At 37.2% G+C, this 16,144-nt stretch overlaps 1 protein-coding gene across 1 annotated transcript in view; it reads right to left on the bottom strand.

Moving 5' to 3' along the window:
- Positions 1-1,846: 1,846 nt before the first annotated feature.
- Positions 1,847-16,144, bottom strand: part of SHISAL2B (shisa like 2B) — a 30,054-nt gene continuing 15,756 nt past the window's right edge. The window contains exon 3 of the mRNA XM_049864601.1: positions 1,847-1,980. Coding sequence (XP_049720558.1) covers positions 1,847-1,980 — 134 coding nt within the window. The remainder of the gene's footprint in view (positions 1,981-16,144) is intronic.

Genomic DNA, 16,144 nt, shown 5'->3' with positions numbered 1-16,144 from the left:
AAAACAAAAATCCTCACAACTGGACCAATGAGCAACATCATGATAAACAGAGAAAAGACTGAAGTTGTCAAGGACTTCATTTTACTTGGATCCACAATCAACAGCCATGGAAGCAGCAGTCAAGAAATCAAAAGACACATTGCATTGGGTAAATCTGCTGCAAAGGACCTCTTTAAAGTGTTGAAAAGCAGGGATGTCACCTTGAAGACTAAGGTGCACCTGACCCAAGCCGTGGTATTTTCAGTCGCATCATATGCACGTGAAAGCCAGACAATGAATAAGGAGGACAATGAATAAGAAGTATTGATGCCTTTGAGTTGTGGTGTTGGTGAAGAATATTGAATATACCATGGACTGCCAAAAGAATGAACAAATCTGTCTTGGAAGAAGTACAACCAGAATGCTCCTTAGAAGCAAGGATGGCGAGACTGCATCTTACATACTTTGGACATGTTGTCAGGAGGGATCAGTCCCTGAAGAAGGACATCATGCTTGGCAACATACAGGGTCAGCGGAAAAGAGGAATACCCTCAACAAGGTGGATTGACACAGTGGCTGCAACAATGAGCTCGAGCATAGCAACGATTGTGAGGATGGCGCAGGACTGGGCAGTGTTTTGTTGTGTTGTGCATAGGGTTGCTATGGGTCAGAACCGATTCGACGGCACCTAACAACAAACAACAGCAACCCAAGACATGGTGTTTTCAGTAGCCTCCTATGCATGTGAAAGCTGGACAATGAGTAAGAAAGATCGAAGAAGAATTGATGCCTTTGAATTATGGTGTTAGTGAAGAATATTGATTATATCACAGGCTGCCAAAAGAACGAACAAACCTGTCTTGGAAGAAGTATAGCTAGAGTGCTCCTTAGAAGCAAGGATGGCTAGACTACATCTCTATTCTGCTGACCCTGTACTTTGGACATGTTATCAGAATGGATCAGTCCCTGGAGAAGGACATCATGCTTGGTAGAGGACCAGTGAAATACAAGAAAGCCCTCAACAAGATAGACTGACACAGTGGCTCCAACAGTGGGCTCAAGCATACCAAGGATTGTGAGGATGGCACAGGATCGGCAGTGTTTCGCTCTGTTGTACGTAGGGTCCCAATGAGTGGGAACTGACTCGACAGCATCTAACAACAAGAACAGGCTGTATTACTGTGTTAGCATTAGGTAGGACCATAAGACCTGTTTGTTTTTGTAACGTACGTTATCAAGTTTCTTTAGGAACTTTATCACTGAAGGATTTGTATTATGGTTGTCCCTTGTAATGTGGAAAATACTTAGTGTATAGATTATACATTTCAATATTTTTTGTTATTGAATATTAGCTACTATAAAGGCAACATATAAATTGTGTGCCTAGCTGCAAATCTTCTAAGAAGGCATAGGCTGCTTTCCAAGAGACAAGAACATGTCACCCCTAGTTTATGAGACAATTCCCCCTGAGATTTACCTCAATGGCTAGGCAGTACTATCTCTTATAAATACAACTGCCCTTAAGAACCAAAAAAATTGTGAAATGCTGGTAATGTGACATAAACTTCTCCTTGTTGCTCACTAAGATAGGCTTGCTTATCTGTTATTGATAAATTCTTTAATTTCTCCTAAAAGCATAATTTCATGAAAGCCAGAAACATCTAATTAGAAAATAAAAGTAAACTTAGGTATGAGAAAATCTATCAAAAACCTTTATGTTTAATAAACTGAGTGATTGAAAATGCAGCCGTGTCTTGCTTTGTGAGTGGTGAATTTCTGAAAAGTAATATTACACACTATTGGAAATGTGTTCTTTATTTTTATTACTCCATCTCTCCAGTCACCTTTTACAACATAAGATTTTTAGTTAATAAGCAATGTTGATTTGCGTTGTGTCCATTGTTTTTTCTTGAAATATATCATCAGCTTCATAGGATGTTTCGATTGTTGAATTTGATGCTGCATTTGAATTGAGGGCTTTGGTTTTTCTATTTGACTTGCCTGTAAATACACAAAACGAAATAAATAATTGAAAATATGACAAATTTTACTTCTTAAAGTTTGTGCTAAAAAAAATAGTTAATTTTTTGTAGCAATATTGAAAATATGTCCTGAAAACACTATATGGATGAGTAAGAATTGACTCATTTAAAAGTTGTTTTTGAGCACTTCCTCCTGAAAAATCAAATGAGGGAAATATTCAATAACAGAAGTAAAAATGTAGTTTCCATGCTTACTTTTCCTTCTTCAAGCTTCAAAAGAGGAAACTACACTTTTTAAAGAAGGTAACAATTTCTGGTCACTTAATAATTAAAGTGTGTCCTTACGCATAAACTACACTAAAGCCAATCACAACAATTTACAACTTTAAGTCTTTGCTATCACAATAATCAACTTAAATGTGATGTGTGCCACAATCTCCTTCACTTACTCTATATAAGTAAAAAAGTAGGAGACCAAAATCAATAAGGGCTAGAGGAATGTGGATCTTTCCTCGCCAGAATTGAGTCTGACAAACTTATACCATGAAAATGGGTTATTATTCAACCAATGGTGTTAGAAAAGTTGAATAATTATGGAAATAATTAATTTCTCATATTTCATCAATATGTAAACATTCATTTATTTAAATAATATATAAAAAGTAATAGGAAAAAATCACAGACATTACTAATGACCTCCATATTGCTAAATACACAGTCCAATTCACAATGTACATCTTACTTGACGTAGCAGCATTTGACCCAATTCTTTCCTTGATTTCCAGCTCCCTCCTACTTCACCACTGCAACTCAGTCTCTCTTGTTGGTTCCTTTTCTTCTCTAAGACGTCGTAGACTTAGGAGTGCCTCAGAGTAACTTAGCTCATGGTTCCTATCCCTGCCTCACTCCCTCAATAGTCTCATCAGTCTCACACCTTTTAATACCACTTCTATGCTGATGACTCCCAGATATATCTCTAACTAACCCAGACCTATCCTGAACTCCAGATTCAACTGCCTAGTCAGCAATTCCACTTAGATATCTAGTAGACATCTCCAGCTGACCTCAAAACTGAAGTTCAGATTTTTCTCCGTAAAAAAAAAAAAAGCCTACTCGGAATCTTCCTCAACTGCTGGCCGCTCCATGTCTCCAGTTGCTCAGGCCAAAAACCTGAGTCACCCTTGATGCCTCTCTTTTCCCTCACACCTCACATCCAATCGGTCAGATATCCTGTTGACTGTGCTTTTAAAGGAGCCCTGGTGGCACAGTGGTTGAGAGCTATGTCTGCTAACCAAAAAGTCAGCAGTTCAAATCCACCAGCTGCTCCTAGAAAACCCTATGGGGCAGTTCTACTCTCTCTCTATATATATAAATTTTATTTTGACTACATCCAGAATCAGAACATTTCTGACCACCTCCACTGCTTCTATTCTAATTTCTTACCTGAATTACTGCAATTGCCTCCCAACTGGTCCTGCATCTATCCTTCCTTCCCTATATTTGCAGCACAACACTCAGAGTGATCCTTTAAAACGTAAACCAAATCATGTCCTCTGCTCAGAACCTTTCATTTCACTCTAATCTTTACAATGGCCTGCATTATCTCGTACAAACCCACACACACCATTATCTCCCTGACTTCCTCTTTTTCTATGTTCACCCCCACTTGCTTGTTCAAACATTTCAGGCACGTTGCAGCCTAGGGCCTTTGCACTGCCTATATACTCTGGCTGGTATGCTCTTCTCCCACATAATTTCACCATAACTCCCTCATCTCCAAGTCATTGCTCAAAAGTCATCTTTTCAATGAGAACCATCCTAAAAATTAAAATGACAACCTGCATCCTCCCCAAAATTTCTTTGGCCCCTTTTTTTCCCCATAGCCCTTACTTTCTAAAATACCATGTAATTTATCTATTTATTATGCTTATCATTTATTGTCCATCTCCCCAACTAAAATGTAAGCATCACATGCTTAGAACAAATGATTAATGTCTAGCATATAAAGAAGTCTTACAAATCCGTATGTAAAACATTAACATCTCTTAGTGGCAAAGAAACAGAAATGATACAGATGGCAAGCTAATAAACATGAAAAATCTTCAATCTTGCTGGTTAGAAAGACATAAATTCACAGAGACACTATTTTTCAACTCTCAATTAGGCAGAGATAAAAACTAATATTTCCTGGCCAAGGGTGTGGGGTGATGGGAACTTTCATACATTTTCTGGGGGCAGTGTAAATTGGTACAACTTTTCTTTAAGTCCAAGTGTTCTTATCCAGTAATTCCACTCAACAGGGAGTTCCCAAGGAAATAATCAGAGACGAGATCTAAAATTTGTATACAAAGATGTTCACTGGTTATTTTCAATACCAAAAAAAAGAAGTACCTTATATTTCCAGTGATAAAGTAGTGGCTAAATAATCATGCATGAGGTACCATGCAGTCATTTTTTTTAAAAGGTTATTTCCAAGAAATTTTTGATGATAGAGAAAGTGTTTACAACACAATTCTAAATAAAACTAACAAAATTATAATAACAGTTATATACCACTTACTTTCAGCCTCTCAGCTTAACATACTTTGGGATCAAATTTGACCTTCTTGGTTAGGTTCAGGATCTGGCCCGGCTTCCATCTCCTGGCTCAGCTGTCCGCACTCCCTTTCTTACACTTGGCATCTCAGACATGCAAAAATGCTGGTAGTTTCCCCAAATCTCTCTCTCTCTCACCTTTGCACACACTCTTCCAGCTGTCTCATGTCTCCTACTCTACAACCTCTTTTGCTTGAAAAACTCTTGTCCTTCAGGTTTTAGAAAATTTTCCCCAAACAGTAAGTCCATTGGCTAAAATTCCCTCTTTCACAATTAGAAATAGCTACCCCCCCTTATTTTTGCCATCTAGCCAATCTTGATATCCGTTGTTAATTTTTTTTTTTTTTAGCTAAGTCTAAGCCATTTGTGCTGTTGAAAAACAGGTATTTGCAATGAAGAAGTCATTGGTCTTGCAAAATTTTATCATGCTATCTCTGGCATAGTCTGTATCATCAAAGGCCGTATTTTCCAACTACCTATCCTTCTTCTTTGTTTCCAACTTTTGAATTCCAGTCACCAGTAATTACCAATGCATCCTGATTGGATGTTTGATCAATTTCAGACTGCAGAAGTTGGTAAAAATCTTCAATTTCTTCATCTTTGGCCTTAGTGGTTGGTGCATAAATTTGAATAACATACTAACTGGTTTTCCTTGCAGGTGTATGGGTATTATCCTATCACCGACAGCACTGTACTTCAGGATAGACCTTAAAATGTTCTTTTTGACAATGAATGCAACCCATTCCTCTTCAATTTGTCATTCCCAGCATAGCAGACCATATGATTGTCTGATTCAAAATGCCCAATACCAGTCCATTTCAGCTCACTAATGTCTAGGATATTGATGTCTATGCATTCTGTTCCATTTTTGATGACTTCCGATTTTCCGAGATTCATACTTCATACATTCCACATTCCTATTATTAATGAATGCAGCTGTTTCTTCTCATTTTGAGTCATGCCACATTAGCACATGAAGGTCCCAAAAGCTTGACTCCATCCACATCATTAAGGTCGACTCTACTTTGAGGGGAGCCCTGGTGGTACAGTGGTTAAGGGCACAGCTGCTAGCCGAAAAGTCAGTACTTTGAATCCACCAGCTGCTCCTTGGAAACCCTATGGAGCAGTTCTACTCTGTCCTATGGTGTTGCTATGAGTCAGAACGGACTCAACAGCAAGCGGTTTGGTTTGGTTTTTTTTCTGCTTTAAAGAGGCAGCTCTTGCCCAGTCATATTTTGAGTGCCTTCCAACCTGATGGGCTTGTCTTCTGGCACCATGTCAGGCAATATTATGCTGCTATTCATAAGGTTTTCACTGGCTATTTTTTTTTTTTTCCGTACTAGACCGCCAGGTCCTTCTTCCTAGTCTGTCTTAATCTGTAACCTGTCCGCCACGTGTGACCCTGATGGTATATAAATACTGGTGGCATAGCTTCCAGCATCACAGCAACACACAGGCCACCACAGTACAACAAACTGACAGACGCATGAAGTGACTTCTTCATTGCAAATATCGATATCATCAGTCAGAACGAGGTAAGGGGCTGACTGTAGAACAGACTATCAGTTGCTCATATGCAAGTTCAAGTCGAAGCTGAAGAAAATTAGAACAAGTCCAGGACAGCCAAAGGACAACCGTGAGTATATCCCACCTGAATTTAGAGACCACCTCAAGAACAGATTTGACACATCGAACACTAATGATGGAAGACCAGATGAATTGTGGAATGACATCAAGGACATCATACATGAAGAAGCAAGAGGTCATTAAAAAGACAAGAAAGAAAAGGCCAAAATGGATGTCAGAAGAGACTCTGAAACTTGCTCTTGAATGTCGAGTAGTTAAAGCGAATGGGAGAAATGATGAAGTAAAAGAACTGAACTGAAGATTTCAAAGGGCAGCTCAAGAAAACAAAGTAAAGTATTAAAATGACATCGCAAAGACCTGGAGTTAGAAAACCAAAAGGAAGAACATGCTCAGCATTTCTCAAGCTGAAATGACTTAAAATCAAGCCTCGAGTTGCAAGAGTGAAGGATGCTATGGGCAAAATACTGAACGACACAGGAAGCATCAAAAGAAGATGGAATGGATACACAGAGTCACTGTACCAAAAAAAATTGCTTGACATTCAACCATTCCAGGAGGTAGGATATGATCAAGAACTGATGGTACAGAAGGAAGAAGTCCAAGCTGCACTGAAGGTATTGGTGAAAAACAAGGCTTCAGGAATTGACAAGATGCCTTTTGAGATGTTTCAACAAACAGATGGAGCACTGGAAGTGCTCACTCATCTATGCCAAGAAATTTGGAAGACAGCTACCTGGCCAACCGACTGGAAGAGATACAAAATTATGCCCATTGCAAAGAAAGGTGATTCAACTAAATGGGAAAATTATTGAACAATATCATTAATATCACATGCAAGTAAAATTTTGCTGAAGATCATTCAAAAGCAGTTGCAGCAGTTCATCAACAGGGAACTGCCAGAAATTCAAGCCAGATTCAAAAGAGGATATGGATCCAGGGATAACATAACTGATGTCAGATGGATCCTGGCTGAAAGTAGAGAATGCCAGAAAGATGTTTACCTGTGTTTTATTGACTATGCAAAGGCATCCCACTGTGCGGATCATAATAAATTATGAATAACATTGCAAAAAATGGAAATTTCAGCATTTTATTGTACTCATGAGGAACCTATACATAGATCAAGAGACAGCCCTTTGAACAGAACAAGGGAATACTCCGTGGTTTAAAGTCAAGAAGGGGTGTGTGTCAAGGTTGTATCCTTTCACCATACCTATTCAATCTGTATGCTGAGCAAATAATCTGAGAAGCTGGACTATATGAAGAAGAATGTGGCATCAGGATTGGAGAAAGACTCATTAACAACCTGTAATATGCAGATGACACAGCCTTGCTTCCTGAAAGTGAAGAAGACTTGAAGCACTTACTGATGAAGATCAAAGACTACAGCCTTCAGTATGGATTACACCTCAACATAAAAAAAAAAAAAAAAAAAAAAAAAATCCTCACAACAGGACCAATAAGCAACATCATGATAAAAGGAGAAAAGATTGAAGTTATCAAGGACTTCTTTTTACTTGGATCCACAATCAACGCCCATAAAAACAGCAGTGAAGAAATCAAATGATGCATTGCATTGGGCAAATCTGCTGCAAAAGACCTCTTTAAAGAATTAAAAAGCAGAGATGTCACTTTGGGAACTAAAGTGAGCCTCACCTAAGCCATGGTGTTTTTAATCACCTCATACACTTTTTTTTTTTACACATGTGAAAGCTGGACAATGAATAAGGAAGACCGAAGAATTGATGCCTTTGAATTACACTGTTGGTGAAGAATATTGAATATACCATGGGCTGCCAAAAGAAAGAATGGAAGAAGTACAGCCAGAATGCTCCTTAGAAGCAAGAATAGTGAATGTGTTATCAGGTGCGATCAGTCCCTGGAAAAGGACGTCATACTCGATAAAGTATAAAAAAAAAAAAAAATTTTTTTTTTTTTTTCCATAGGGTCAGTGAAAAAGAGGAAGAACCTCTGCGAGATAGATTGACACAGTGGCTGCCACAATGGGCTCAAGCATAACAGTGATCATGAGTATGGCGCAGGGCCAAGCAGCGTTTCGTTCTGTTATACACAGGGTCGTTGTGAGTCGAAGCCGCCTAGACAGTGCCTAACAACAACAAAGTCTAACCCTTGTCTTTAAATGTATTGAAACTGTCTGGCTTTGCTCATATTTAAGTAAGTATATAGACTGCCTTCTAGGACCAGTCAGCACATACACACATCCCACACCACTATGGGTTGATTTCGTAGTTGAACACTCAAAGGGCAATGCTTTTTCCAAGTTTTGGAGGATGATGTCTCACTGTAGCTCCCAGATACTGCCAATAGGAAATGAAACATGAGTGACATTGATCTCTGATCTAATTTTAAAAGCTTTTTAGTTTAAAATCTAGGGCCTAGAATTGGTACAGTATTTGGCTCTATATCATTACTTTTCTTCCAAACTTTTTTGGTAGTAAAGTAAATTTCTTAAGGTTGTACTTCCAAACATCAATCATAGATAATGTTTGAGGCATACAAGTTGATTTATAAAAGCTAATTTATTTTAGGCTCAACAGTTTCCAGCCTGGCAAATAATCTGTTGCCCAATCATCAAGAAACTCTATTTAAGACAAATGTAGTGGGGAAAGTTGCCATGAAAATTTGATGAGCTGATAAATTCTTAGCTGTTACTTGCAAAGTAGACATTTTTTAAATATTAGATTCAAATTTAGCTATGAAACACTTGAGTAATGGACTATATTCTGTATAGGGGTCCTTGAAACCATTTCTTCTCATATAACATTTTAAAACCAAATTAAAATGTTTGCAGTTTGTTTATTTTTTATTTGTTTAACATTGTTTATACTCTCCAGTATCATAACAGATAAATGTAAAAAATTAAGGAAATAAGATAAATTAGTTTCGTATTATCTGGGTTGCATTTCTATATTATATAAGCATTTCCTTAAACATCTAAAATTTTAATATCTTACTGGAATTTCTGGGAGTCTGAAAACTGTAATAGTTACATCAACTCCTTATTTCCTAAGCTTTTTACATACTTAAACTCATAATATTTTAATCAAAATTTCAAGATGTTTTATTCTACTTTGTCATATAAAGATTTTTTTAATGGAAAATAAACTCAAGAAGTTATTTCCTAACTTGGTTATTTTGAAGTTCTCTTTAAATTGTCTCCATTCTGACAGCTCCAATTTCTATTGTTTTTCTCTGGCAACAACTGAAAAAAATTATCTAACCTGCCTACTGCCTTCTAAGATTAAACAACTGCAAAATAAATTCCAGTGTTATAGATTTTCCTTTATCTGGGACTTGTAAAGACCCCTCACCCCAGGCCCAACTTGTTATTTACCTGGCTACTGGATTCTTCCAACCAGTGTAGGTACAGTTGTGATGGTTAAGATTGTGTGTCAACTTGGCTGAGCCATGATTCTCAATGTTTCGGCAGTTGTACATTGTGATCTCTTCCCTGTTGAGGCTTGATATATGATCACCCCCATGATGGGATCTACCGTGAGTAGCCAATCAGTTGAAAGGGAGTTTGCTTCGGCATATGGCCTGCATCCAAATATAAGCAGACGTTCTGGCAGGGCTCTGGGGCTTTTGCTAGTTCTGGGTCTTGCAGTTGGCTCCTGTTCATCTGACCTCAGATTCTTGGGATTTAAGCTACCAGCTTACCTGTGGTCTTGTCTGCTGATCTTGGGATTCGTTGCTCTTCACAGCCTATGAGCAAGAACCCTGCTCTCCCACTTGCCAATCTTGGATTCACCAGCCCCTGCAGCTACCTAAATCAGGAGAAGCCTCTATCCTGATCCATGGACTTGGGACGTTCCAGCCTCTACAACCACGTGAGCCATTTCCTTGACATAACTCTCTCTATATATTTATAGGCTTTACTGGTTTTGCTTCTCTAGAGAGCCCAGCCTAAGACAACAGTCAAAGGTAATTTTTTAGATTGGCTTCTTAAAGCAGTTCCCTAACAAAGAAAAATCTGCTACATGACAAAGAAAAATCTGTTACAAACACCATACTGACATTTGAAGCAGGAGCTCTGATTAGTGAGTTAACCCTCTAGTGTTCACTATCTGCCTGCAGCTTAGGAAATCCAAAAGTGCTTTCAACATATGTCCCTCTGGTAAGTTAGAGTAATTGGACATATGGAAAACCAACTGCAATGAGCAGGACTGTAGTGAAAATAAACCTCAGCCTCTCCTAGCTTTCCTTTAATAAATGGAAACTAACTCCTTAACCAAGAAAGTAGGGATAAAACCAGCTGCTTCTTTTCTGTCATAAGATTACAACTTGGATTCTATTTTAAATAAGAAATCTGTAATACCATTGAACTCTCAAGGGATTTGTTACACATAAAGAGTTTTCTTATTTAATTCCATTTTTTCTTTACCTGAGTGAAGATTGCAAACATCCAACATCCCCGTGTTTTCCTAGATTGACACTAGTTGCTCTCTCTGCTGCTCGATTTCCATGTCTATTCTTTTTTTTTCCTGTCTTGTCATCATATGTAAATCTCAACCTTCCTTCAATCCTTACCTCCCAGACTGGAATTTAAGTTATAGCTTTGTCCTTTTCCAAAATTTGAATCCAATTCATCAGACAAAATCTTTCCACCTATTCTCATTACAAGCTAGACCCATATACTTTTTCTGACTCCAGTTACATTTTCCAGTTTATTTTTGGAATCATTCCTCAGGAGTCCATTTATCCCAAAACCCTCCTATGGACTCTGCTTTTGCCTGTCTTTTTGAAAATATCAAAAGAATGTTCGTGACCTCCACAGGCTATCTCCTTGTTATCTGGCAGAACTATAATTAAGATCTTCTGCTGTTACCCTGCCCATATCTGTGTTACCATTCTGAAGTCCTACCAAAAAAAAAAAAAAAAAAAGCAGCATCCAATTACTAATCCAGGAGGGTCACTTTATTATTTAGAGGAAAACCTACACATCCCACTCATCCTACAGTTTCTTCTTAAGGAAACAAGTCATCTTAAACTGGCAGCCTAAAACTTTTTTATGTGTAAGAGAACATATTCCCTTCAAATTTATATCATACAGAGGACCAGTTAAGCCAGATGATGAAGTGAGTACAACTTGCCTTGTAACTCTTTGACCTACCGACCTTTCCTTTCTTCACTGTCCTGCCTTGCCCTCAAGTATATGTACGTGGATACATAGATACATAGACAGACATATCTTATGGAAACAATAAAAATTTATTGGGAAGGTAGAATCTTAGACTTACTCTTTTGCTTTGTCCATCCACCAATAAGTAGAGGTAGCTTTACTCAGAAATTTTTTTCCTACCCATTTTTTTCTACAATTGGCCCCCTTTTTTTTTCTTTTCTAAATTGTTAAATTCTTCCAGCCACTGATGATTATTCTCACAGCTCACATTGACCATTATTTAACTACATTTTAAATCCTTGAAATGAAATTTTTTTTTAAGCCTTTCTGGCACAAAGAATGGTATTACTAAATAATTTGGCAGCTTAATTAATAACTGTTTTGAGCAGAGTTCTGTTGGAGGGGTGTTAATGTTATTTAAAAAATAACTCCCAAATTAATGTATAAATTTAGTATAAAATCTATCAAAATACCTCTTGGTTTTATTTCTTTTAATTTGGCAATATGACTTAAAAGTTTATTCGGAAACATGAACATACAAGAGGAGCCAAGAAAATCTTGAACAAAAAAAATGTAATGGGAAGTGGAAAATGAGTATTGCCTTATTAGATATTAAAATAAGCTAAAAAGCTACAATGATTTCTAAAGTATCTAACTAGTTTAAGAATAATCAGACTGATCAATGAAACAGGACAGTCTAAAAATAGACACCAGTATATATTAAAGTTTAGTTTATGACAAAGGTGACCTTATAAATTGGCAAGGAAAAAGTGGATTATCCAATAAATATTTGGACAACAGATTTATTATTTGGAGAATAAAAAATAAAGGCAGACTCTTACCTCACACTTTCAACCAAAATTAAAACTCCAGAAGTATTAAAGATTTAAACGCAAAAACAAATTAACAAATATATTAGAAGAAAATACAGGTAATATCTTTATATCTTATAGTGAGGGGAGAACTTTCTGAATGTGAAACCAAAAGGAGAGACCACAAAGGAGAAACTTCTACATTTGAAACACAGTCATGTACAAAATTAAAAGAGAAACAACTGAGAAAACTATTTGGAATATATGTCAAAAGAAAAAGTTTAGTTACTATGTGGGAAGTTCTTAGTAAACCAATGAAAAGATGAACATACCTATAGAAAAATGAGTAAAAGACATGAGCAGGCAATTATCATAAAATAAATGAGAAATAAACATAAAAAGTCCACTCTCATTACTAATCAAATAAATTTAAAATAAAACACTTTCCTACTTTCCTCGATGAAATTAGTAAGACATTGTTGTTGTTGTTAGGTGCTATCAAGTCAATGCCCACTCGTAGTGACCCTATGTACAACACAACAAAACACTGCCCTGTTCTGCACCATCCTTACAATCATTGTTTTGCTTGAGCCCATTGTTGCAGCCACTGTGCCAATCCATCTCGCAGAGGGTCTTCCTCTTTTTCGCTGACCCTCTACTTTACCAAGGATGATGTACTTCTCTAGGGACTGATCCCTCCTGATTACATGTCCAAAGTATGTGAAGTGTATTCTCACCGTCCTTGCTTCTAAGGAGCATCCTTGCTGTACTTCTTCTGAGACAGACTTAAAAAAAAAAAAAAAACCGTTGCCATTGAGTTGATTCTGACTCATAGTGACCCAATAGGACAGAGTAGAACTGCCCCACAGAGTTTCCAAGGAGTGCCTGGTGGATTTAAACTGCTGACCTTCCAGTTAGTAGCCATAGCACTTAACCACTACACTGCCAGGGTTTCCCAAATAATAATCCCCACAGAGGACATAGGGAAACAGGTAAGTATGAAAAGGTACTTTTCTAGACAGCAACTGGCAACCTGTGTCCAAAGCCTTTAAAGTGTACCCAGGTTTGATTAGTAATTCCACTCCCATGGATTTATTCTAAGAAAATATTTACATGCTCAGTGTATATAAAACAGAAAGAAAAAAAAAGAAACTAGTTCAAAGATAATAATTTAATAAAATGTGGTACAACTAGACCTTGGTTTCTAAAACCATTCCCAACTGAAATGAACCAGGCTTCTTGGAGAAATGGGAGAGTCCAAGCCACCACAGTATAACAAACTGATAGACACATGGTGGTGTAGTAGAATAACGACTAATAAACGTAGAAGGAATGCTGAGGTTAGAAAATCACTATTTTACAACTATCATAATAGCTAATTCAGTCAAGAATCATTAAATATTGAGGGGAAGCCCTAGTGGGAACAGGATATCTATATAGTCTCAAAGTTCCCCCTCACAAATGATTTAGTAATCACAAAAGGAAAAACAGTGACTTTATAATGGATTAATGTAGTAAATCCAACCTTAATCAAGGAATCCAAGTTAGCATCACCAGCGATGGGACAAACCAACATATGTGATTCCTGATAAGGTGCCCTGAGAGAATTTTTGTGCAATTCCTGTCAAAAATGTATGATCTGTCTCAAATCATGAGAAAACATCAGACAAACCTAAATAGAGGGCCATCGTACAAAATAGCTGGCCTTTACTTTTCAAAATATCAAGATCATGAAAGACAAAGGCAGGGGGAGCATTAAAGGAGAATAAAGAAATATGAGAACTAACCACAAAATATGATTCTAGATTAGATCCTAGATAAGCAAAAACAAAAACAAAAAAGCTATTAAGGGTGTTATTGGCAAAATTTCAATAGGAACTGTGGATTAGATAATATTACTCTGTCAATGTCATATCTCCTGATTTTAATAAATTAAGAGGAAATCCTTTTCTTAGGAAATACACACTGATATATTTATCATTCAAGGGGAATGATAAGTGCAAATTATTCTCAAATGGATCAGAAAATAAATATGTAGACAATGATAAAGCAAATGATGCAAACTATTAACTGTAAATGTGAAGAGGGATACAAGGGTTCTCTATACTTTGCTTCTTCTCTGGAAGTGTAAAATTATATCAAGATTAAAGAATTTTTAAAAATCTAGTTACTAAAGGGGAACCACAAAAAATTGATGGTAATGGTATTTATTTATTGGCAAAGAAACATGCCAGTATTGTTAAGTGAAAAAAAAAAAAAAGCGTATTTTAAGACTCATTTTTCCTCCTTTTGTTACAGATAAATTTTTTTTTTAAAGTTGCCATCAAGTTGACTGCGACTCATGGTTACGTGTGTGTCAGAGTAGAACTGTGCTCCATAGGGTTTTCAGTGGACAACTTTTTGGAAGTAGATTGCTAGGCCTTTCTTCTGAGACACCTCTGGGTGGACCTCCAAACTTTCGGCCAGCAGCCAAGCGCTGTGTAAATTGTACCACGCAGGGACTCCAGAGAAAGAGAGAGATACACAGGGGGAAAAAAAAGCCATGGAGAATATCCTGTGTTAATGCCTGTTTTCTCTGTGTAGTGGGATCATCAGTAACTTACTTTATCTCTCTGTATTTTCTAATTTTCCTACCATGAACATGAATTGAAAAGAAGATTTTCTTTCCAGGTGTAGGGGAAGGTAGGGTGAGGCTATTTTCTAAAAAGAAATAGCGCAGGCCATTCATTTTCTGAGCCTGTCCAACTCCTATTCTGCCCACGAGTAAAATAAGCAATTGTATGAGCTAAAAATTTGCTTTCTCCATATGCCACATACAATTTACATTTTTCTCCTAGACTACTGTACCTTACTGCTAATTACCTGCCCTTTTTAAATGTATATTGTCTGCCTTTACAAAGAGACTACCAACTATGGGCTTGTAATTGTCTCTAATTCCTATACAACTGTATTATTATATTTGTGCCAAGCAGCTCTACTACATCTGCCCTTCTGTTTTTAAGAGAAGACTGCTGCTCAGTATGCCTCTCCTCACTCCTGTCCCCCTCCCCCAACAATCCCATTGTATCCATGGAAATTCAAGGCCACTGGGTGAACATGCTTTATCCTCCAGGAGCATCCATTTTATTCAGATATGGAAGGGAGAAGATGTTATTATTAGAGTAAAATTAACCATTATGTTAAGAAATCAACCTGAAAATTAAAAATAAAGTGGGAAGCTGAAAAACTTAATGCTTGTAAGACTTAAGTCGGGCCTTTCCACTCTAGCCCTGAGAACTCTGGGGGTAAAATTTCTTTTTTTAATCTACATTTAAGGATTCTCCAATGGAAAAGTTTGAGAAGCAAAAATCTAATATATTCACCCTCTTAATGGCTCCTGTATGAGCCATTAATTCTTCTATGTCCTATGAAACGAGCCCTCATGCTCGGGGCGTCTACTCAGGAAGATGTCCCTTCTATATTCCTCTCCTGCTTGGTGTCAGCTTCTAGGGATCTGTATTTCCTATCCTGTACAGTTTACAAACCATGGTATTTTTTTTAAATGTTGGCATTTGAAACATGCGTAGCATAAAACACAAAAGTTAAAAGGGAATAAAATGGTGACGGGGCACAATATAAGAGCCAACTGCTTGGCAATAGTCTCTGTTCAAAGTGAGCCCTGGAGGTAGCCCAATTAAGCTCTACAGTCACTGTCAGAGAACTGCTTTTTCAAGATCAATGCAAATCTGTCTAAAGTCTGAAATTGTACACATTAAAAAGAATGAAACCCAGCAGAAAAAAGATACACTAAACAAAAAATTATTGGCAAAACAGTCTAAGCTTAGGCTATTTTAGACTTATTTTCATTTACAGGGAAAAAAAAAGTCCAGTACCCTAAGTCAGTTTTAAAATGTGCACAAAAACATGTTTCCCTTTAGGTCATTCAAACTGCCTGTAATGAAAACAGTTTCAATTATTACAATTACTCTAAAATAATGAGAGTTTGAGTCTTAAGAACAGATAGCTTTGAAAGAGAAGTGTGGTAACTGGTGATACCAATTTTCCTC

This window comes from Elephas maximus, chromosome 2, assembly GCF_024166365.1.
Source record: "Elephas maximus indicus isolate mEleMax1 chromosome 2, mEleMax1 primary haplotype, whole genome shotgun sequence".
Classification (NCBI taxonomy): domain Eukaryota; kingdom Metazoa; phylum Chordata; class Mammalia; order Proboscidea; family Elephantidae; genus Elephas; species Elephas maximus.
The sequence above is the reverse complement of the archived record's forward strand: the minus strand, read 5'-3'. Positions and strand labels throughout refer to the sequence as shown.